Raw genomic sequence first — 22,169 nt, 5'->3', positions numbered from 1 at the left:
TGTGAGTTGGCCAGTCTCCTTGCTGCCCGGCTTTCGTCCAGATTTTTTCTGCTCTATCTAAATTTCACAGCACTTAAATCACATCTGAAAAGAGTATTTCTTTAAACATTCAATTTTTTTCCCTCTCCAAACTAACACTGTGATTACAGTATTTATTTTTCCAAACCTGTTGGAAGCCAATTAGGGATAGAAACCCAACACCCCAAAGCTAGAAAAATAAGGAAGAAAATGAAGCTGTATTGAAGCTGGCTGACTCACAAGCCTGGCTGAGAGTGCTGAATTAAAAACAACCCAATGAGCATTGCAGCAGGGGGCTGTGCCTGACAGCCAGGCAGGGAAGAGAAGAAGAAGATGAGAGGACATCTAGCAATTAGAACATTTATGTCCTGCATTTGGTTTGAATTTAGGATGACAATGGGGAAAACAGGGTTATTTTTAGAGGGTAAGTTGTTCAAGGGCATGTGAGGTTTTGGAAGGACAAGACTTAAGTATTACTTTGTAGCCAACCTCTCACTTTAGCTCCTTCTCAAATATGACACTGAAGGTTGATGTTCATCCTTCATCTTTGTCATTCCTGCTTATTGTCACAAACTGTCTCTGAAATCTAGCATAGGCTGTAGCTACCAATGGAACTCTACAAAACATCAAGAACAGCCTTTAAAAAGCTCATCTGCAAGGCAAAATAACTGTTCAGCAGTTATCTGACTCATGCTTTTCACTGGAGTGACTTATGTCAGAGGGACTGATAAAGCTATCATCTAGGAATAGCTCGCACAATATTGTAGCAGTATTTCCTCTTTATACAGTATGTGAATTAAAAAAAACTGCTAAGGCAAATTATTCAGGATTTTCAAATTAATTTCTTATTTAGACACTCAATTTTAAAAGATAACGTTTGGGAGGGGGGTTTAACTGCTGTTTTCATTGTCATCAGGGTTAATGTCGAACACTTCTCAAACCTTATCCCAGTTCTGTGAACACACTGAGGGAAAAGAAACTGGTGCCTTGATTCTGCTGTTCCATCTCCCTATTATCTTGTGCATGCCAACAGCTTGCTACCACTACAGTAACTATCTGCATATTGGACAAAGAGAGCCAAGCTACTGATGTACTTGATTTCTAGGGTAGCTTCCTTCTCTTGGGCTGTGTGAGCAGGAAACCTCACTATAGCATGGCTAATAAAGTTTACATTGTGCAACATGAGCATCAAATGCACACCTATTACATTTGGGTAACAGCAACATGGTCTATGGATATCTTGGATTAGGACAACTAAACAGTAGGAGAAAACAAACCAGCTTTGAGTGTATAATTCTTTTCCAATGTTTCAAAGGTAATATATAAAATATTACTTCTTTTAAAATTTGTTTCATGTCTAATACACCTGTAGCAGGTTCTGAATAACTTTCATCTTTATTAATCCACTTACCATCACCACTAGCATAAAATGTGGTTATAGAGAAAGAAGATACATTCTGCCATTCTTACACTAAGTTCTGTATTGTCCATCTATGACTGTAGGCTAAGGTTTCTACATTATCTTCATTGATTATTCTCCTCTAGGCTCAGAAACTTTTTCTTCCACTCAGGGCAAAACTTTAAGTTCTTCTCCCACTAAGATCTATGAGATTGTGAACATGGTTCAGGTGCTGAGCCTCCTGCAGCTCATCTGTATCTTTATAGTTTATCCTGAATGGATAACAAGGGGGTATGGGGGGGGGAAGGAGGAAATGGGTGACTGTGTGCAAGGGGAAGCCATTTCAAGTCAGTACACAGCCTTTTCTTAACCAAACTTAGTTCTTTTATAATGTTTCTTTCCAACCAAAACGATACTTTATTTGAAGATAAATAATGCATATAAGTTATAGAAATCCTAATTTCCAACTAAAACATTATTTTAGTAAATAAAACATCTCCACTGTCATTTTAATGAGCATCTGCAGAGGAGGCTGGCTGCTGGCTGGGGCCAGCCCACTACATGTCCCTCTACGTAGTAGAGAATCAAACTAAACCTGCAAGAAACATTTGTTTTAATAGGACAAAAAACACTGGGGGGCAGGTGATGAAAGTGAAAATAACCATGACTGTCCTACATTCTGATCCCAGTTACACTCTAGTTTTGCATTGAAGTAAATGAAGTTACCCCATATTAACATCAAAGCATTCTGAGAAAATTATCTGGTCCCTAGTTCTCAACATGAAGCAAAATAAAGACCTGTTACCTAAGCTATGCTGCGGGGCTTATGCACTCTCTCCCACTCGACTTGAGCAACAATATTCCCAATGAACATATATAATTATTTGCTTGGATCGTGTTCAGATACAGAACTGTGCCATGGAAGGTACAATGATTTCTGTATAAACAGTAATTATTTCTAAGCAACAAGTGCAGGCATGATAATAATCTTTGACATTGCCAGACTGAGTGCATTCTAAAGGGTGATTTGGAAATAGGACTGATTAAGTTCACAAACTGACTGCAGAGAAAGCACTTAATCACTGCATGGTCAGGTGTTATTCCCTCTACCATAACAAAAGCCACAGTAACTCTAGCTCCTCTCTGTCCCATCTTATTCTGGGTTTCTAATCTAACAATTCTTTTACCTGCAACCAAGAATAGATCATTTCTACTTATAATATTCACTCTCTTTTTTCATATATACAGTCTACCTTTGATCCTGACAATGTCTGTATGCTTGAGAGTCTTCAGGTACAGAGGCTAGCTGTTGCTGGTTACATCTAACCAAATGCTATTTTTGGTGGCGTCTGATAGATGACTTGATCTGTACAAAACTCAATTTCTGCAGTCAATCATTCACATTTGCAGAGATTCTGAACAGCAGAGGTCTCTTTGTATGAAATATGGCAAGAGATGGCAACAAGAGAGTAGCTCAGGTTCTCAGATCCCATCACTTGTTTTTTTTTTTTTTTTTGAGGGAAGATATCAGGCTGGGCATGTCCAGGGCAAGAAGAGTTTTCATAACCCTATGAGCTTTTTCTGCACTTTCCAGTGTAAATGTAAGCTATGCATCCAAAGTGTCTGCCTAGTACAGTCCCATTTATAACAGGCACCTTTAAACCTCCAGTTACTGCACATTCCTTCCTTCACTGTTTAACGTACAATAACCAAGTGCTTTAATTAATTCAGCAGCAAAGTTCTGGGTACTGTCTACAGTTCTCTGGTAGATGTCATACAGAATGTTCCCAACTCATCCAGCACTGCAAAGGGCTGGAAGTTGGTAGAGCTAGGTTAGTACAAATTAGGATTCCCACATGTCTCTACAGAGACACAATTGAATTTAACCTCAAAACTTCCTGAATCAGAATGATGAGAACAATGAGAGAGAAAGAAGAGAGAAGTAGTTAGTAGAACAGGAAAACAGAAGCACTTTTATCAGCTTTGCAATATGCAGTTATTACCTGAAGTGCAGGTACTACCCTCATGTCATTTCAGCACAGTGAACTCAGACTTCTACCTATCCTTCTACACAGAAGATATACTCTTGCCTCCAATATAACTCAAAAACATTCGCATTGCCTTTAAGCAGTCAAAAATCTACGTATGCATGTAGGTGGGTAGGATAGATTTCTCCAGTCCCAGATTCTACAACAGATTTGCACTCACCTCAGCAATATCACTGGCCTCTACTCTGCTATTAACACAACTGTTTAGGGAACAGAGTCTTCATTTTTGGAAAATGATAAAGTATCTCTATTTAAACCAATGTTTCTTTATTTTGATTAAATTCTCATACGTGTTTAGGCCTTGGTAGAACTTGGTAGAATAGAAGTAGAACTTCTATTAAGCAATATCACTATTTCAAAACAACTCCAGATTATATATAGGGTCTGTGAATGCTTCAAGTTCTTAGAACAGCATCAAATACATGTATTACCATTTCTGGGGGGAAATGATTAGCTTTTACTCCGAAGTCTGTCATATTTCACAGCCTACAGGAAGCATAAGGGTATGTTACATGACTCCGAAGTCCTCCAAAACACGTAACTGGTGTTTCAAGAGAAACTAGATTATAAACAACACATACATCAGCTAATTTAAAATGCAACGGCATTCTCTGTGCAAGAAATATGTCATAAAGAAGCATATTTAAGAAATGAGAAACAGTCTGCAAATGTTACATGAGCCTCTTAGATTAAAAATCATTCTACTCACAAATGAGAAATAAAATGCACACACTGCATACCAGGAATCAAACCTGGCCATGAACCGGGGACATCTGACATTTCCATCTTCATCAAGGGGGATTCTGTCAAGTAGCAGCTCAAACTCTTCGCCAGTAATCTCCACGCCAAACCTGAAACAAACAGCAGTTAGCAGCACTAGCTGGCGGAGTTCACATTTGGGTCAACAGTACCTACAATACCCTGAGCATATGGCTGCCATTAACTCTTTGTTACTGCTTCGGTCCTCAAGATCAAGAGCACCACGTGAATATCAGAGGTTAATCAGGGTTTTGATCGCCTCAGCTTTCTCAAAGAAAGAAATTCTACCCAAGAGTCCTGGCACTGGTGAGGCACAGAAATAGAAATACTAGCATATTGAACTGTGTGCAATTGTCCTCTATAAGAAGTTATTCATTACACTAAAACACTGGTATTGCTTAAACTAGTTAACTCTGAAAAGCTTTTCATTTGGACTGTTTAGCATGAAAGAAAATGGAGAGAAAAACTGTCTTTTGGGGAAACAGCTTCTTAGTGCTTTTGGAAAGCATTTCATAATGGCTTTAAAGACATTTTGCATACAAATATTTAAAAGTGTCAGTGTTTATTCATCAGCAAGAAAGTGTTTTCACCTCTCCAGAACAATCAAAACATAATCCTTGAAATACTGGCATAAACAGGAATGATTTAAGCAATAATAAAGAACCAAGGCATTCATCCATCATTTTGCAAAGCTGATAAAACTCAGCTGACTTACAGGGGGATATGTTCTGTTTTTGGCGAGGCAGTGAAGGGTACACAAAACACAGTATTTATTTGTTGTTTCAGTTTCATCATCTTGTTTTTCCATTTTACGTAACTCAAGAAATCCCTCTGTTAGAGTGCCAAAGCAGCTTCTCATGGGGATGTCTGATTCCCAGGTTTGGAGTACAGCAAATGGCTCATTTGTCCCACTTTAGGCCATAGTAAGTCTGATCAGAAGGGCAGATAGAGCTGCTTTTGCATTTGCCCTCAGCTGACAGTAGTTATTTTACTGCCTATCAACTTTGCTTATCTACATTCACTTTTCATTTAGACACGTGCATTTACAGAAGCTTGCGTTCTGTCAATAAAAACACACATAACCAAAGCAAACCTGCAACATTTTTTCCCTATGAAGAACAGAAAATTCAGACTGGTTGGGGAGTTTCAGTAAGAACAGATTCTCAGGAATCCATAGGTGTTCTAGGGTTAAACATTGCACGGCTGTGTTGAAGATTAGCTACTTGCATATGTGACCAATGGACACCATCTCCTGCTTGTTGTTATCTCCTATCTGTGTCTCTACCGTTTGCTTTAAGGGATGACATGCCAGAAAGGATTAAGGGCTGTATATTAGACATAAGCAGTTGAGAAGCTATGCTGAGAACCAACATTTCAACTGGCCAACCTGCAGGTCTGTAACTAAATCAGGGAGACTGACCACTGTTCATTACTTCACCACTTCTCTGCGTATAGTCATATTCACAAAGAATGATAGGCAGGTTCCACATAAAATTACACATGAGATGCGAGGAAGAAGAAGAATAGCACTTAATACAACATTTATCGTTTTGTTTAGCAAATGTGTTTTTCTAAGGGAAGAAAGTGGATTTTTTATATTCCACTCAAGTATCTTCAAATAGGCAAGATAGCAGCAAATTCACTACCTGTTCAAAAAGCAAAATTAAGCTTTTTGAACATTGTAATGTTCTGGAACTAAAAACAAGAATCACTGGGATCTAAAAAGCAATGAAAAAGATCTAAGAAATGGATCTTATTCATTTTGTCCTAAGTTAGAGTAAAACTACCAAAGAAAGGCCCCACTTCTTGCAACTTCATCTGCCTTGTACAAGAGTTTTTGAAAATCCTAGAGGCAACAATTTACACACAGGTCACTCCTGTACCTTTAGCCACAAATAAATAACCTCTCAACGACTAGTTAGGAAAACCTCTCTGTGGGCTCTGGCTTATACTGTTTGTTGTTGTTGTTGTTCTTGTTTTTCCATTTTTTTCTGGTAAACAAGTGAAAAACAAACAAACAAACAAAAACTTGATAGGAAAACGAGTAGTGATTTTTCTTGGTTCTGAACCCAGTTTGATCATGACTTGTTACTGAGAATATTTCTCAATTCTATGGGTTCAGTAGAGCTCTGAATAACTGCTCATTTAATTTTACTTAGAGAGGCTGATAGCCTGAGCTAGATAAGCATTTCAACAACATGGAATGAACTGGGAACACCACTGTGTCTATTGCAGTGAGAGCTTCCAATCATTTATTTCACAAGAATGTCTCAACCTGTTCTCCATATCAAGATACATACATAAAGATTACTGGAAAAAAGGCTTGGCTAAGTTTAATGCTCAAGAAAGCTAGTGAACTGTCAACTGCCAAGATGGACTCACGTGGAACATCTGCATAAACACCAGGTACAACACTGATGGTGTACAAGTATGTTTTATGAGAAAAAATAGCAATAAAATTTAATGAATTAAATAATAATGTCATTTCTACCAGGAGGATGGGCCAGAATCACACTCTCTTGAATGCTTCGCTGCTTATCTTTGGTATTACTTAACAAACTTCAAAGTGTTCTGATTGCAGCATTGCAGGTCACATACAACTCCTCCTTTAACCAGGCTAGGGAAAAACAGTTGTCTGGAAAGAATTCAATGATCTCTGGGTGCCACAGTCTTTCTTAGGAGATATCAAAGCCATGTAAGCATCGAAGGACTCTAAGTACCTCAGACACATCCAGGGAGATGGGAGCTGATCCTGAAGGTCTGGTCTAAAAGTACGTCTGTGTACATCTGATTTGTGGGGTGGTGAATTGTACTGGCACAGAAGGGAACCAATACAGGGTTTCAGAGGATGCCTCATTCCCACTTGTTGTATCCACCAAGTCAGAAAATACATTGACTGATCTAAAGGAGTAAAACTGGGGGAAGGGAGGAACAACGCTGCACCAACTTTGCATACTGACATTTTCTCCATTATTAAAATTCCAAAGACCTATTTTACATTACTGATCTCAGGATTTCTGGAAGCATGCTGTGACTACATTACATCCAACGTGCTCACTGATGTGGAAAGAGAAAAAGCGTTGAATGAAGAGAGTGTATGGCCTATACCATTTGTTATCCCAAGCATCAATACTACACTTTTCATTCTGAACTTCCCCCAAAGCTTTACAAACATATCCAAGATTTACAAAAGCAGTAAACAAGAGGATCGAGTGCTCCAGCATGCAAATGCAGCCACCTGAAACTAAGCAATGATTTAACCAAACAGCAACAGCACACAACAGACCAATCACCAAGTTCACCAGGGAACATTTTCAAAGGCAGGTGCAATGGGCAGGACTTGAGAAAAAGATATCTATTAACTGAAGGGCTAAGCCTATTTAGACAGAAGCTGATGTAAAATGCAAGGGACTGGTTAACAGTGAGGTTGAGAGAAAATGCCTTGGCAAAAAGCCCAGAATCCTGGCAAAGGGAGCACCTGCAAAAAAAAAAAAAAAAAACAAACACGTGGTTTGTTGTACCAATACCTACATTTGCACATACAGACTGGGAAATTCTTATTTCCATTTTACCATATGTTTAACATCTGCAGCTACCTCAAATAAAGGCATCTCACACCTTAAATCAAAGGAACAGAGAGGTAGATAGGGTACACTGGGAAACTGAACAAGTGTTTCAGTGAGTTACTGAAGTACCTTTTAGTCACCTATAAAAACACCATTCCTAGGTGTCAAGGTAACAATGAGTTTTTGAGAGGTCACTAAGGGAAGACAGAAGACACACACAGCACAATCTCAGAAAGCAGGCAATTGGGAAGAAGCATAGAAAGCAGAGAGGAAGAACTTGATTAGCATCAAGACTAGCACGCTGCAGCAAAGATGACAAGACAAATAAGATAGTAGACTGGGTCAGAAGAATAAGCGAGCCTAAAACTTTGAAGTCAATGATATTTATAATGATCCAGTTGTACAGAGAAGTAAGAGGGAGGAATTTTCCAACAGAGTACAACAATTCCCTTATTTTTCTGGCTATCTTCCATCAGTGTGACCTCAGATCTGTTCACGGAACAAAGCAAGGCAAGGTATATGCAATTCCTGAGAAAGAACAGGCAGTTGTGAGGTGCACAGCCATTACATCCGAGTGGAAGCCCACCATATTGAAGGACTTGAGAGTGTTGGTTGATGAAACACTCAGCATGAGCTGGCAGTGTGCACATGCAGAAGGACAACAGTATCCTGGGCTGCATCAAAGAGGAGTGGCCAGCAGGGAGAGGAAGGGGATTGTCCCTCACTACTCTGCCCTGGTGAGGCCCCAACTGGAGTACTGTGTCCAGGGTCCCCAGTACAGAAAAGATGTGGAGCTGCTGCAGCGGGTCCAGAGGAGCGCCACAGCAATGATCAGAGGGCTGGAGCACCTCTCCTACAAAGACATGCTGAGGGAGCAAGATTTGTTCTTTGATTCTATGATTTTTAAGAGAGAGAGATCTGATCTCAGTGTGCTCATTTTCACTTGCCAATGTGTAATGTTCCACATGAAAGTTGTGTTACACCTAATTTGTCCAGACAGATATATTTCATGTCAGTAAACACACTTTTTTTTACCTTCATATTCTGAAAACTATAACATCTCCAGCTGAACAAGAGCATTCTACTTCTCAGCACTACTGTACAATTTTCATTCAACTGAACTTACCAGGGTTTCAGTAAAATGAAACTGATGTGAAAGTGCAAACCAGACACCTTAACTCTTCTAAATGCTACCTGAATCTTCCACGCACAGCAAACTGCCAGTCCAAACTATTTTAAGCCAGATTCCAAAGTCAGCACTTGAGCTAGTCTCCCCTTTGTAATTTACTTCAAGGACTGACTGAGTAGCTCAGAATTTGGCACAGCAAGTGTGGCACATGTACGAGAGGCAGAGATCTCTTTAACAACTTCAACAACACTGGCTTGTAGGTTAACTGTAGTTAATGTACAGCTTTTCCTCATTATCTTTTTAAGTTGAACTTTGAGGAATTCAATTCAGATACCTGTTGTACTGCAGAAAATACAAAACTGCACACTAGTGCTGTCAAAGGGTCATGATACAATTACAGTTCTATCCAACGCTCCAGCCGCTCCTCACTCCAACCAAGCCTTTGACAAGCTCAATGAGGGATTTTCCGGGCTGAGAACAAACCATTGCTGAACACAGCCTGTTCGCTGCTTCCTTTACTCAAAGTGTGCCCTGCCATCTAGTGGCAAGGACATTCCAAAAATACCGTTTTGCTTTTCTCAGAAGGCAAACCTTGTATGGAAAGCTTTCCATTTCCTAATGTACATGCTTCAGATTTAATGACAAATCAGTTCCAAAATATCACAAAGTGAAAACGGAAACTGTCTAATTCATATCACGTTGAAAGGCATCATCCATGACCAACTTTCACATGTAGTTTTGCAGTATATATTAAATGTTCACTCCCTTCTTGTTGACGATGAGAAACTCACACATCATAGCTCCAGAGAACCAAACCATTGCATACTTTTTCCATATACAGTTTTCTCTGCCTAGTTGCTTTAAAGCTGAAGAGTTTCAAACCATACGGTGACAGTAGTTATTCAGAAGGAAATATAAGGATGTAGAAGGGGTTAATGAAGGGTATATAAGAATGCTGAAGTACAGCCACAGCACAAGAACCGCCTAGCTATGTCACTAATCGCTATGTCTGCTCCAGTAAGGTCACTTCTTTCATTTTCCTTGGCCCCAGCCAGACATTCTCACGCTAGTGCCTGTGTAACAGCTTTAACTCACTAGGGGGGACATGCTGGAAACTCGCTTTTTGCACAGCTGCATGATTGCTAGTGCTGACTTGAGGGGAGGTGGGAAATGTGACTGGAAGGGAGAGTGAACTGAGAGCTGCAACTGAGTCACCAGGATCTTTACGCTAACTATGAAACTGTATCCCCAATCCTGATCTACAATGCATTAACGTCAAACAGCTCTGTTGTACTGGATCTGGCTGAATAGTACCAAGATTTATTCTTACCCTGCCCCACTCCAGCAAGTAGGCTTGGAGGAACAAGAGGCTGGGAAGGGACACAGCCAGGACAGCTGACTCTAACTGGCAGAAGAGATTTCCCATCTCACATAATGTCATTCTCAGCACTAACAGGTGAGGTGAAATCAAGATAGCCACTGTAGCTGTTGTTTGAGAGACTGGCTAATCATCAGTGGGAGGTGGTGAGTGATTCCTTTAGATCATTTTGTATATTTTTTCTTTCCTTCCCTTATTAAACTCTTTATTTTGACCCAAGGGTTTTCTTGCATTTGCTCTTCCTACTCTCTTATGCTGTCCAACCTAGTGGGAAGTGAGTGACTCTATGTGTTTTGCTTTTGAAGATAAAAGTTCTACCTCCCCACTGATGGTTCTGAATAAAGAAAACATTCCTACCTGCACTCAGTTGCTATCTGAAATTCCTGATTACTAATCACCTTCTCTTCAACTTGTCAATTTTTTTTCTGAGACAAATGTAAAAGAGACGAAACAATACTAAGAAAGCACAATTTCACACTCACTGAAAGCAAATGAGCCCTAGGTTAGTATAAGGATTGACCTCCATTAAACCAGAGATACCATCACTTGGACAAAAGGCCCAGCTCTATTTCAAATATGCTGCCAACCCTACATGGTAAATGGAAATTATCTCCCTTCCCCCTCCCAGTACACAGCTCCAGCCCATAGAATAACTCCGATTGCACTGCACAAGAACAGCTAAGACTTAATAGAGTTTATGAAAATATCACTTTATATAAACAACACATTGGAGATTTCTCATATAACCCAGCACAGCAACGAATCATTCAGGATACTTCACTGACATATTTCAAACTAAACCTTTACTTATGAACCAGCTCTCTGACTAGAACTCCAGAACAAAGACTAATGCACTCGGAAAGCCCTTAGTCTCCAGATCACAAGTATCATCAATAAATATATACCATCATATCCACACAAATGTTTTTGCTTGTGGTGACAAATCACAACTGCAGGGCAGACACGGCATTTTGTAAAGAGAGCAGGCACCATCCTGGGGTCCACTGGCTCTGTGACACATGGTGTCCAGCATTTCTTGGTCTCAGGGGCAGAATTAGGTAGTGAATGGTATGGTGGTTAGCCAGATGTCAAGGTTCCCAAGTTGCCAGGGATTGTCTTCCTCAAGGAATATTACCATCTGGCTCTTCAAGTCAGAGATCTGTCAGCTTCATGTGCACTGGTGATAGACAGGGACTGAGGATTTCTCCACTGCCCACTATGCTTGTTGTTAGTCTGTTCCTGTAAGGTTTATCTCTACCCATGTGCTCTCAATGCACACTAATGGATGATGACCTGTAGAGCAACTCACAGTAACACAACAAAAATAGACAAAAAAGAAAGTGAAAGAGTACTATCTTTGGAAAATGATCTCTTCTATCACAGGTGAATTTCCTTTGTTTTGAGCTTCACCAATTGTAGCAGTTTGCACTCACAAACAGCTCACAAATTAAACACAATAGCTGTCATTAGACAGACACTTAACAGAGCATGGCCAAGCGGAATGTAGGCAGACTGAAGCAACACTGCCAAGTTGGCTTCAATTGAAGTCACAGCAGATGATGTACTGATTCTTCCATCCCTGTGAAATCTATCAAGATTAAAAAAAATAAAAATAAAAAAAGCACCATCATATTTTACCCATATTTACATCATATTTTTTCTTTTTTCAACCAATATCCTTAAGTACTGAGACTACACAAAAAACAGATCTTTCTTTCTATATTTTTTTTTAGTTCTTTTTTTTCTGCTGCTTTCGATGTTGAAATGGTGGAAGCAAAATAAAATTTTGGTCAAATAAAAATCGGGTATGTGAGAAGATTATGACCACTGCCCTAGTGAACCACATCCTCCTGCCATCCTGGCTGAAGAGCAAATATTGCCTGCATTAATCAGCAACTCAGCTGGCCAACAGGATAGAATCGCATAGGTTCCCTCCCTCATCTGCTCTTGGAATCTGGCAAATGAGGGTAAATGGTCCCTAAACTGACAAGCAAACTAAGTAAAAAGAAAAGTTAAACAGAAACTTTTACTGGTTCAGTGTATTTGCCCAGGTGGAGCAGGAGATAGAGCCTGATTATTGTTTACAGCACAAACACAAAAGGTCTCACCTTATCTTCACAATGAAGGTGATGGAGCACTGGCACAGCTGCACAGAGAGGTGGTGGAGTCTCCTCCTCTGGAGACGTTCAAGACCTGCCTGGATGCCTACCTGTGCAACCTGGGCTAGGGAGCTGCTTTGGCAGGGGGGCTGGACTCAACATTCTCTAGAGGGTCCCTTCCAACCCCTACAATTCTGTGATTTTTCAGGCCATTTGAAATTGTAAGTCTAAACATTAAAAAAGTATTCTTCAAGAGAAATCAAATTATTATCTCCTGAAGGCAGGGGCATCCAATGAAGAGCATCACACCTCCACTATGACAACCACTTCCACTTCTAAAAATTGTTAATTAACTCTCACATATTTTAACAGAAGGTTTGATTCATTTCAATGTCCATGACCTGGCTGCATAAACAAGTCACCACAAACCTCTGCACACTTTCAAATGATTTGTCAAGCTGCTGACAAGACTGATGTCACTTTGACTTATCACTGTACAACCTCAGTTCTGTCACAGTTATGGATCAATTCTGCTTTTACTCAGTGCCATTACCATCAGGGAAAGAACGCAGAATACAATTACAATTTTCTATTTTTTTGGTACCAGTCAGAAAGTGAGAAGTTTTCTTCTCTTTGAAAGGGGGCCATCGCCTGTGTTCTCTAAGCCATGCTGAGTATTGAGCTTCTTTAGCTAAACAAAACAACAAGAGAGTCTGGACAGTTTGTCTGAGGCAAAAACTAAGATAAGAATCAAGGTTTAATATGATAGTAATAATATGACATTCACTTCCCAAAGGAAGTGAAGCAGTGATTTCCCTTAATCATATACCACAAGCCCTTTTCCTTAATGAGGCCCTGAAATGAGCTCAGATGCATCTGTTCTGTGACTGAATAGAGCCTTAAGCACAGCTCTCAGTAGCTGCCAGGTGTATCTGCATCTGTGCAAAGTATCTGCATCTGTGCAAAGCCACCTATGTGCAGGTCTGGCAAGGCTGCATTACACCAGGACTAGGAAATTCCTCTTGATGGGATTTCCCTCCAGTTCTGATGGAAATAAACTACTTTCATTTTGCTTCCACAACTGGTTCACAGATTAGCTATGGGAAAAAAAAGTTCTAGACAATTCTTTGAACTTTTTACTCAAAAAATAAAAAATAAAATAGTGACCTTGAATGATTCTGGCTTTCTATACAACTTTATCTCAAGTGCTTGTGAGAAATTCACTAATTCCATGCATAAATAAGAAAAATAACAGATACAAGAACCTGACTTACCAATAAAAAATTCTTCCTCTGTATTTCCTCTGCACACTAAAATGCAAACAAGCACCCCACGATGTATAATTTCTGGGACACAAGATCAGCCACAAGGACTCTATCTGTTAAAAAAAAGAATATTATTATTAACCATATTCTGTTCCTACAAACTGAACTACTAGCAAAGAGATGCAAGCACATACCAATAGGGTGAAGCACCATATGAAACAAGAGGATGAAATACTTCATGTATTCACGTGTGGCTTTTCTAGTCACATTTAATTAATGTTTGGCTGAATTTCAGTATTGCCTTTTATGAATTGTTTTGAATTCCAACAACAGAGGGCAGCACTATAACCTGGTCGGGTCTGACAGCAGCCTCAGATAAAGCCCCTTTCCCTAGGGCTGTCTTTGCTGTTTATCTGAAAGGTTATTTTAGGATACTCCCATGACACTGGGCATAGGCCCAGCAGTTAGAGGCACTGTCTACTTAGTAGGTATCTCCGGCTTCCCGAGTCACCCCAGCTATGGAAGGCCATGTATCCTGGCACTATCCCAGCCTGACCTATTCAGGGGAAAAACAATCCTGCTTCTGAAGGCCAATGCTAAAATAAACCCATGCTTGCTGGAGAGCAGAGGGGAGGCAAGGAAAAGCAGCCTATGCAAATGCATGCTTCACATCCTCTGCTGTAAGAGACCTCCTGCCACCCCCATTACTACTGGTTGAAGCTGAGAACTGCCTCCCCTGCTGAGCAGTGCCCAGTAGGAGAAAGTGCACAGCTTTAGGTTAGTTTTCCCTTAAGCAGTGCCAAGGAGATCTCTTTTGCTCACTGGAAAAGAGGGTGTTGTAGAAGTGGAGGAGAAAGGGGAGGATGTAAAGAGAGATCTACTGAGGACACTTCTACAGCATATATTCATTCATACCTACTTCTAATACAACTGTACTTGCTGGACATATTCATTCCAAACAATATACCAACATGCAAGAGTCTAATAGTAAATATTAGTGTAATCAGTATCTGTTTCTCATGACTCGCAAGAAAATACTAAAAGATCTTTTTCCTTTGAATCAGAGGCAGATAGTGCTGTTCCTGTTCTTGTGCTCCTGCATTAGACATGTTCCTTAAAGCACTACCCAAGGAATGACTGAAACACAGATTATGTTTTTGTCTTGCTGAGGCAACATGCTACATAATAATCTATTTCCCAACTTCTGCTTTCATCCACATTGTTTTTTCCCTCTCATATCCTGCACACCAACTCAGCTTGGCAAATTCAAATCCAAAGGAATTTTTGGAATTGGGACTCAAACTGGATCTTTTCCAGTTTGAGTTCTGAAGCAGTAAAATACCCCATCAACAGGTTGGACACCACTTGCTATTTTAAATCAGTCTCAGATGTCTTCTTAGTTATTCTTTTGCCTAGCTTAAACATGAAGCTTTGGGTTAGACTCATCCACCACTGACAGAGTAGCACATCTCAATTGTCAGGCCCATAAAGACAGGCAGAAGGTAATTAATATCCTTGCAGTCTCTCTCAGTTGTTTATCAACCAAGCCACACAGCCATCACTACTGCCCTAAGGTTCATGGCTGACTAAATTGAGTAGGTTGTTTCTGATAGCTTTTTAAATAATTCCTTTTGCTCAGGATATCTTGTTCACACTGCAGCAGGAATAAGCTCTGACATTTACAGATCATCTCAGCCACTCTTCTCTCATCTGTATGGTTACAGTCTTCAACATAAGCATCTCAGTCCCTGAGGTTCTGGCTGTCTGGCAGACCACCTTCCTTCATGCGTATACATGCTGGAACTAAGGACATTTTTGCTGAAATGAACACATTTTTTTGCTTATGCTTTAATGATTCGGGCACTTCTGATGGAAAAAAATTTAAAAAAAGCTATTCTCAGCAAAGTCACAACTAGCTCTGCTTCCAGTGGTTTTAGAAGAAAACAGTTCATGAAGAAAATAAGTAATCAAGGATTCCAGCTGGAAAAGAAAGAAGAAAAAAGAGAGAACAAATAAAAGGGAATAAAAATGAGATTTTAATCTTTTCAGATCCTCCATCCTTCCTGATGCCTTCATTCTTCACCACTATGGATCACTCCCTAAGCTGGACACTGAGTGCCCATCTCTGATTTCCATCTTGTCCCTAGAGTTTCATGCATCAGCTGCAAATCTTGGCGTTTTATTCCTGCATATTAAGGCTGAGATGTGTTTATTCCCATGCATCTGCAAAGACAGTGCGCCAATTCTCATGCTAAGTGAGGTTGTTGAGTCACCATCCCTGAATGTGCTTAAAACCCATCTCGATGTGGTGCTCAGGGACATGGTTTAGCAGTGGGTTGTTAGGGTTGTATGGTTGGTCTTGATGATCTTGAAGGTCTTTTCCAACCTGAGCAATTCTATGATTCTATGATTCATCACTTTAGTTACCACATTTCTTTTTGTCTGGTCTGAGAAATTAAGTCTTAAAATCTTATTACATACCTAGAACACACTGCATAGATCTAACTCACCATCTTCATTGTATTATCCCTATCTTTGCATCTTTCTACTGCCTCATGGTCCTCCAACACATGACACGAGTTACACTTTGCATTCTTACAGCTCTGCACAGCCCATTGTGAAAATGTAGGCTCCTGCCTCCAGCCAGATGGGTCACACCATGAGATGAGACTTCAGTGCATACTAGTTACATTTTCAGACTGTCACTTTTGAGCCTTTTCCCAGGCTTTTCCATTTACTTAGGAGGAACTCACCATAAAAACATAAATCAATCTTTTGCAAGGAGAATTTTCTGCAACCCCACAAATCTTTTCTGAAAACAGAACAAAAGAAAACACGTTTCTTTTTCTCACCTTACCACTACGTTGTCTACTTACAGCTTGATTGTGCTGGGGGGTCAGTATGGCCTTGCAGACTGCTTGTGCTCCCCCTTGTGTCTGCTGTCAGATGGAGACAGCTGACTACTGAGAAAATGCGTGCTTTTGTGCCTGGCCAAGCCTCAGCACTAGCAGTGTTTCAAGAAAATGCAGAACGCCAAGCACCAACGAATTCCACCAAAAGCCAAGCTCCTTTCACTTTTTCTTTAATGACATTTCCAGCTACTGGAAATCCCTATTCTTGTTTGGTAGAGTTAGTGAAAGGCCCTTTACAGAGTGCATTTGACTTCCTACAAGAAGAAGGATAACAATGCTGAATTATCATATACGTGGAAGATCTAAATAGTCATTTGGAGCAAAAATCAACTGAAAGAAGGCACCCAGAGTAGGAGGCACACGTCCTGGTCTAGCCCATTGTTTCAACACTGTTTACACTGAAATTTGAGTATCCCTTGTAACTAGGCATCTGGGTCCTGGGAAAGGAGATCAGAAGCACAAAAAGTGATTACTCAAATTTTCAGTGCATTGCTTTATTTAAATACTGTCAGTTGTGGGTTTGTAGCATTATGCTACAGAAATACATAACAAAACAAAGAACTTCTGTGGAATGGGATAATGATGTGTAACAGTAACTTCAAAAACTAACTGGAATTCTTATGATAAAGCCTCCTTTAAAACGTCTTTTAGAGAAAATAAAAGCAATGTAAACCAGCAAAAATGAAGAGGGTGGAGAAGAAGCAGGTGAAAGACCCTTTCGGACTACACTCTCCCCACCACAATCCCACACCGGACCCGCTCCCCTTCCTCCTGGTACCACTCTGCTGCCACTCACCAATCCCAGTCAGCGGGGCACTGGCACACACCTGCCTGCACGCACTGAGGAGACCTCACCCAGCTGGGCAGCACTGCAAACACTGCCATCCTACGGGCTTGTCTGAAACCAGCAGCAGAAGCCCGGGGATGTCAAAGGGATATTGTCTTCCTGTGAAAAGAGGAGACACCACACTTGGTGAATTAAGCATGAGGGAGAAAAAGCAAAGGTCAAGAGTAGCTACACCTGTTAAACAATAAACTCCTCAACTCACAAGCTAACTTTAGGGATCCCCTGTGCTTCCAGCTTGCACCTGCTGTCAGTTCTTGCTTGGGAAAAAGGTCTCTTCAGGCGACTACTCTTCCCATTTCTTAGAACTGGGGAAAGGTTCCATCTTGCTCATGGTGGCTTAGGTGTGCAGGGTTAAAGCTGCTGTCAGCTTCCCAGAGCTGAGATTCACGAGAAAAGACCTCTACCTCAACAGACTGGAGAGCAGCAGAGGGCAAGAGAGGCTGGGGATCAAATTTACAGTCTCACTGACTTGTGCTAACACAGACGTCAGTGAGAAGAGATTTGCTGTCCTGAAGGGAATGTCTATTCGCAGAACAGCCAATCTTTTAGCACCTCCACTGAGATGAATTCTATTTCCACTATTGATACTATATTACCAATTTAAAACTGACCTTATTAACCTCAGCATTCCTCAGTAAAACATCATACTAGAACAATATATAACTAATGTTTGAATGCAAATTCCTTGGTAGACACCTACAATCTGTTGCAGTGGCTTTCACATAGCTACTCCATGCCACAGCGAAACACAAGCTTTTACAGGTGTCAGCCAGAGGGAAGACACGAGGAAGACCATGTAGCCCGCACTTGAGACTGAAGTGTTCCCCTATGCGCTGAAGAGAGGCGGGGTTTTGCCTCACGCTGAGTGAGAGTCAAGCAACCGGAGCATTCCCAAGAACGTGGATCCTGCAGAGGTGACTGAGTGCAGCGCCTGCATGAGGTCTGACCTTGCCGGGTTGAAACCACGGCACACCCCAGGAGGGCACGCTGCCTCCTCTACAGATAGGCCAGCCTCAGAGCACCCCGACGCCCTCGTGCAGGGCCGACAGCCCCGACAAAGAGCTATCCCCTCCCGAGGCGCTCCTGCCAGCTTCCTCATCCCCTCGGGTGCCTCCCGCGAGCTATTAATACAGCAGGCACATGCTCTGACACCGCGTTCCACGCAGCCACCAGATAACTTTAATTTGCCCTTTAAACGTCCCGACCGCGGCGGCGGTCGCCGTCCCTGCGGGGGAACATGGCGGCACCGCCTCGCGCCCCCCAGCGGGGGCGGATCCCAGGGGGTCCCAGCCAATGTGCGCGCCCCGGGGGGCCGCTTCAGATATCGCGAGAGGACGCAGGGTATAAGTGGGGGGGCGGCCCGGGACACGGGGCTATTTGGGCGGCGGGGCGCGGCGCGGGGCGGCTAGGTGGGGAAGTGTGCGGCTCGTTGGCTCTCTCTGGGTAGGGGGTGTCGGAGCGGCTCGCAGCATGGGTGACCAAGCGCTCAGCTTCCTCAAGGACTTTTTGGCCGGCGGGATCGCTGCCGCTATCTCTAAGACGGCTGTCGCCCCCATCGAGAGAGTGAAGTTGCTGCTGCAGGTGAGGAGGCGCGGGGGGCTGCGGAGCTGTGCTACGGGTGGGCCGGGCGCGACCCGACGTGCCTAAATATGGGAAGGCTCTCGGCCGGCTCCGGTTTCGCGGGAGCTGCCCGGGCTCCTCGGGGAGCGGGAGCCGAGCCAGCCGGGCTTGCAGGGTGACCCTGCCGCGTCCTTCTCCCTGCTCTACCGTGCCCTCTCCTCCCGCCCTCCTCTCGCTCCTCCAGGTCCAGCACGCCAGCAAACAGATCACAGCGGAGAAGCAGTACAAGGGCATCATCGACTGCGTCGTCCGCATTCCCAAGGAGCAAGGCGTCATCTCCTTCTGGAGGGGCAACCTAGCCAACGTCATCCGCTACTTCCCCACCCAGGCCCTCAACTTCGCCTTCAAGGACAAGTACAAGCAGATCTTCCTGGGGGGAGTGGACAGGCACAAGCAGTTCTGGCGCTACTTCGCGGGCAACCTGGCGTCCGGCGGCGCGGCTGGAGCCACCTCGCTGTGCTTCGTCTACCCGCTGGATTTTGCCAGGACCCGGCTGGCAGCTGATGTGGGCAAAGGAGCGACCGAGAGAGAGTTCACCGGGCTGGGTGACTGCATCGTCAAGATCTTCAAGTCCGATGGCTTGAGGGGCCTGTACCAGGGATTCAGTGTGTCTGTCCAGGGCATCATCATCTACAGAGCGGCCTATTTTGGGGTTTATGACACAGCCAAGGGTAAGAAATGGATGGAGCGGTGGCTGCGAGGGAAGATCCAACCAGTAAAGGCCTACTAGGGCACCCTGCCCTACAAGGACAGGAGGGGATGGGCTTAGTACTGCTTTGGGAAGCTAGTGCTGGAGCATGTGCAGGTGTTTCTGAAATGCATTCCTGCCCTCTTCAACTTGCTGCTCCAGGCTGAAGCCATGGGTTTGCAGTTGCCCTTATTTGGTGTATTTTTAAGGTTTAATGTGGGGGCTAGTCCCTCCTCAAAGCCCATGGCAGGAGCACGTGTGAGAACTTCTGGTCAGTGAGTATGAAGCAGGCTGTAGATCACAAAATCCAATAATCCTGTGAGCTTGTTTCACTCATAACAGCTGTTCATGGTCATGAAGTTGCAGGCATGTTCCTATTGGCTAGACTGAGTGACTTTCGGGTTTGGTGGGTGACTGCGCCTTCCACAGCCATTCTTCTTGTAACCCTTTTCCTCTGTACTGACTCATAATTTGTTCTTGATGGCAGGTATGCTGCCTGATCCAAAGAACGTGCATATCGTAGTGAGCTGGATGATTGCCCAGAGTGTCACTGCAGCAGCAGGGTTGGTTTCATACCCTTTTGACACTGTGCGACGTAGGATGATGATGCAGTCTGGACGAAAGGGAGGTAAGAATAAACCTGTTCCTGTGGTGTTCTGGCCCTACAAGCATTTCATTAGGGTGGAAGGTGGTGGTGATTGCAAGGGACTTTTATAGAAGGGTTGTTGGTTTTCCACAACCCTACAGGAAACTTCTGGTTATCTCAATGGTGCTCATATCTGTGATTGTTTGCTTTGGTTTCCACATGGTGAACTAAACTGACTTCTTATGAACTCATTATTTCATTGAAGTTCTTGGTTGTTTTCCTTATTCCTGCCTGTTTTCTAAATACAAAAAATTGCTGTACAGCTCAGCCTTATGACCTTTGTTTGTTTCCACAGCTGATATTATGTACAAGGGCACAATTGATTGCTGGAAGAAGATAGCAAAAGATGAAGGATCCAAAGCATTCTTCAAAGGTGCCTGGTCAAATGTGTTGAGAGGCATGGGTGGAGCTTTTGTACTAGTACTTTATGATGAAATCAAGAAGTATGTCTAAAACTTAACATCCTAATTTAGTTCAGTTGTTCTCAATCAACTTTAAAAACACTATTGTGATGTAATGGACAACAAAATATTTCCTAGGGAAACAAAGAATAAGACTTGAATAACATACCTGGTTGAGAGAGGGAGGCATTTATTTAAAATGTGTCTGCTACAGCACAGTTGCACTTTGTATAGAAATTCCTCCAACATTTGTATTGGAACCTGTGTATATATTACACCCTTTCAAACTTCAGGCATGGCATTTTGTCTAGAGACAAGATGTAGGTGGAGAATACACCTAGTTTAAAATCTAATGTGAACTCAAAGTGAGAAGTAACTTTTATACTAAGTAAATGTCTCTAGGTATCCCATGATGATATGGTTTATAAACCATATCTTCTCTAAAGCTATTTTTTTAATCTAAGTGTAAAGAATTTCTGCAAACTATACTAAAACAGTGGGCTGTGAGTTCTAACTGCAGCCTTTTCACTGACAATTTATGTATTTGTAGTCAAACCAGACCACAATCTGATTTTTTCAATTGTACATTGAAGATGGAAATATTGTTAAAATCCCTATATTTTCACAAAGCAAAAAGTTGTTGTTCAATTGAACTAAAACTGAACTCATGAAATAAATTAATATATCCATGAACTTTTCCTGTTGTTTTCAGTGTAAATGGAACAGGTGTACCAAAACTAATATATTTGAAGATACTGTCTTGGTTAATATCAGACATAACTGTTAAGAACTGTTCATTCACTACAACATCTTCATAGTGGAGCATTCAGCTGAGAAGTCTAGAGATGTACATATTTTGGGTGAGAGAGCTCTGAGACTCCAGGTTTCTGTGCTTCGGTATCTAGTATTCTCTTTCCTGTATTTGAAATTAATTGTCAGGCAGGTGGTCCCCCTTTTGTCACTTAACATGAAGGTGCTTTTGGGTGCAGCTGCTCTGTGTGAAATTCAGTCTTTAAAATAATAGACTTCAAAATTACCTTAAGATACACAAATTCCAGTTGCACCAGTAGAGGAAGCTTCATTGCTTCAACCACAGTACTACTATACTTTGAGAGACATTTTCATTCTTGAGCTTCTAAGATTATTCTCCGCTCATTTTCCTCTTCTGTCCTATAAGGAAGCATTCTTCTTTAAATGTGGTCCAGAAGTCTTACTACCCCGGTCTGTTTTAACAGGTTTGTAACCTACTGAAGCATAGGGTTGGGAAGAAAATCAAGGTGCTTATTTATTGCAGCAGTCTTATAAATCTTGGCCTGCATGCTTGTCTTTTCTCCTTCCTTCAAGAATCCATTAGAGAAAGCCTGCCAACACACTGTAGCCATTTACCTCACCAG

The 22,169-nt window shown here is 42.0% G+C and overlaps 1 protein-coding gene and 1 long non-coding RNA gene across 3 annotated transcripts in view; one reads left to right on the top strand and one right to left on the bottom strand.

Annotated features, from left to right (window-relative positions):
* Positions 1-13,740, bottom strand: part of LOC136048767 (uncharacterized) — a 19,771-nt gene extending 6,031 nt beyond the window's left edge. The window contains exons 1-2 of one of the 2 annotated variants that reach the window (XR_010622220.1): positions 13,671-13,740; positions 4,175-4,316 (exon numbers count right to left, since the gene is read on the bottom strand). This is a non-coding gene — a long non-coding RNA (uncharacterized LOC136048767). The remainder of the gene's footprint in view (positions 1-4,174; positions 4,317-13,670) is intronic. The other variant, XR_010622221.1, reaches the window with a different exon arrangement.
* A 5,085-nt stretch (positions 13,741-18,825) lies between these two features.
* SLC25A4 (solute carrier family 25 member 4) lies at positions 18,826-20,875 on the top strand. The gene is made up of 4 exons (XM_065736528.1): positions 18,826-19,001; positions 19,225-19,711; positions 20,216-20,356; positions 20,670-20,875. The coding sequence occupies exons 1-4, from the start codon at positions 18,891-18,893 to the stop codon at positions 20,825-20,827; spliced, it is 897 nt and encodes a 298-aa protein (XP_065592600.1). The 5' UTR covers positions 18,826-18,890; the 3' UTR covers positions 20,828-20,875.
* The last annotated feature ends 1,294 nt before the right edge of the window (positions 20,876-22,169 follow it).

This window comes from Cyrtonyx montezumae, unplaced genomic scaffold, assembly GCF_038088225.1.
Source record: "Cyrtonyx montezumae isolate F1298 unplaced genomic scaffold, pur_monq_1.0 scaffold_2, whole genome shotgun sequence".
Taxonomy (NCBI): domain Eukaryota; kingdom Metazoa; phylum Chordata; class Aves; order Galliformes; family Odontophoridae; genus Cyrtonyx; species Cyrtonyx montezumae.
Note: the sequence above shows the minus strand (reverse complement) of the source record. Positions and strands in the feature narration are given on the sequence as shown.

What these genes read in the sequence shown, in the direction of transcription:
- SLC25A4 (XM_065736528.1), top strand. Translation starts at nt 18,891, where the DNA reads ATGGGTGACCAAGCGCTCAGCTTCCTCAAGGACTTTTTGGCCGGCGGG. An exon ending in GAGTGAAGTTGCTGCTGCAG is followed by an intron (nt 19,002 to 19,224) that starts GTGAGGAGGCGC and finishes TCGCTCCTCCAG; the next exon opens with GTCCAGCACGCCAGCAAACA. An exon ending in GGTTTATGACACAGCCAAGG is followed by an intron (nt 19,712 to 20,215) that starts GTAAGAAATGGA and finishes TCTTGATGGCAG; the next exon opens with GTATGCTGCCTGATCCAAAG.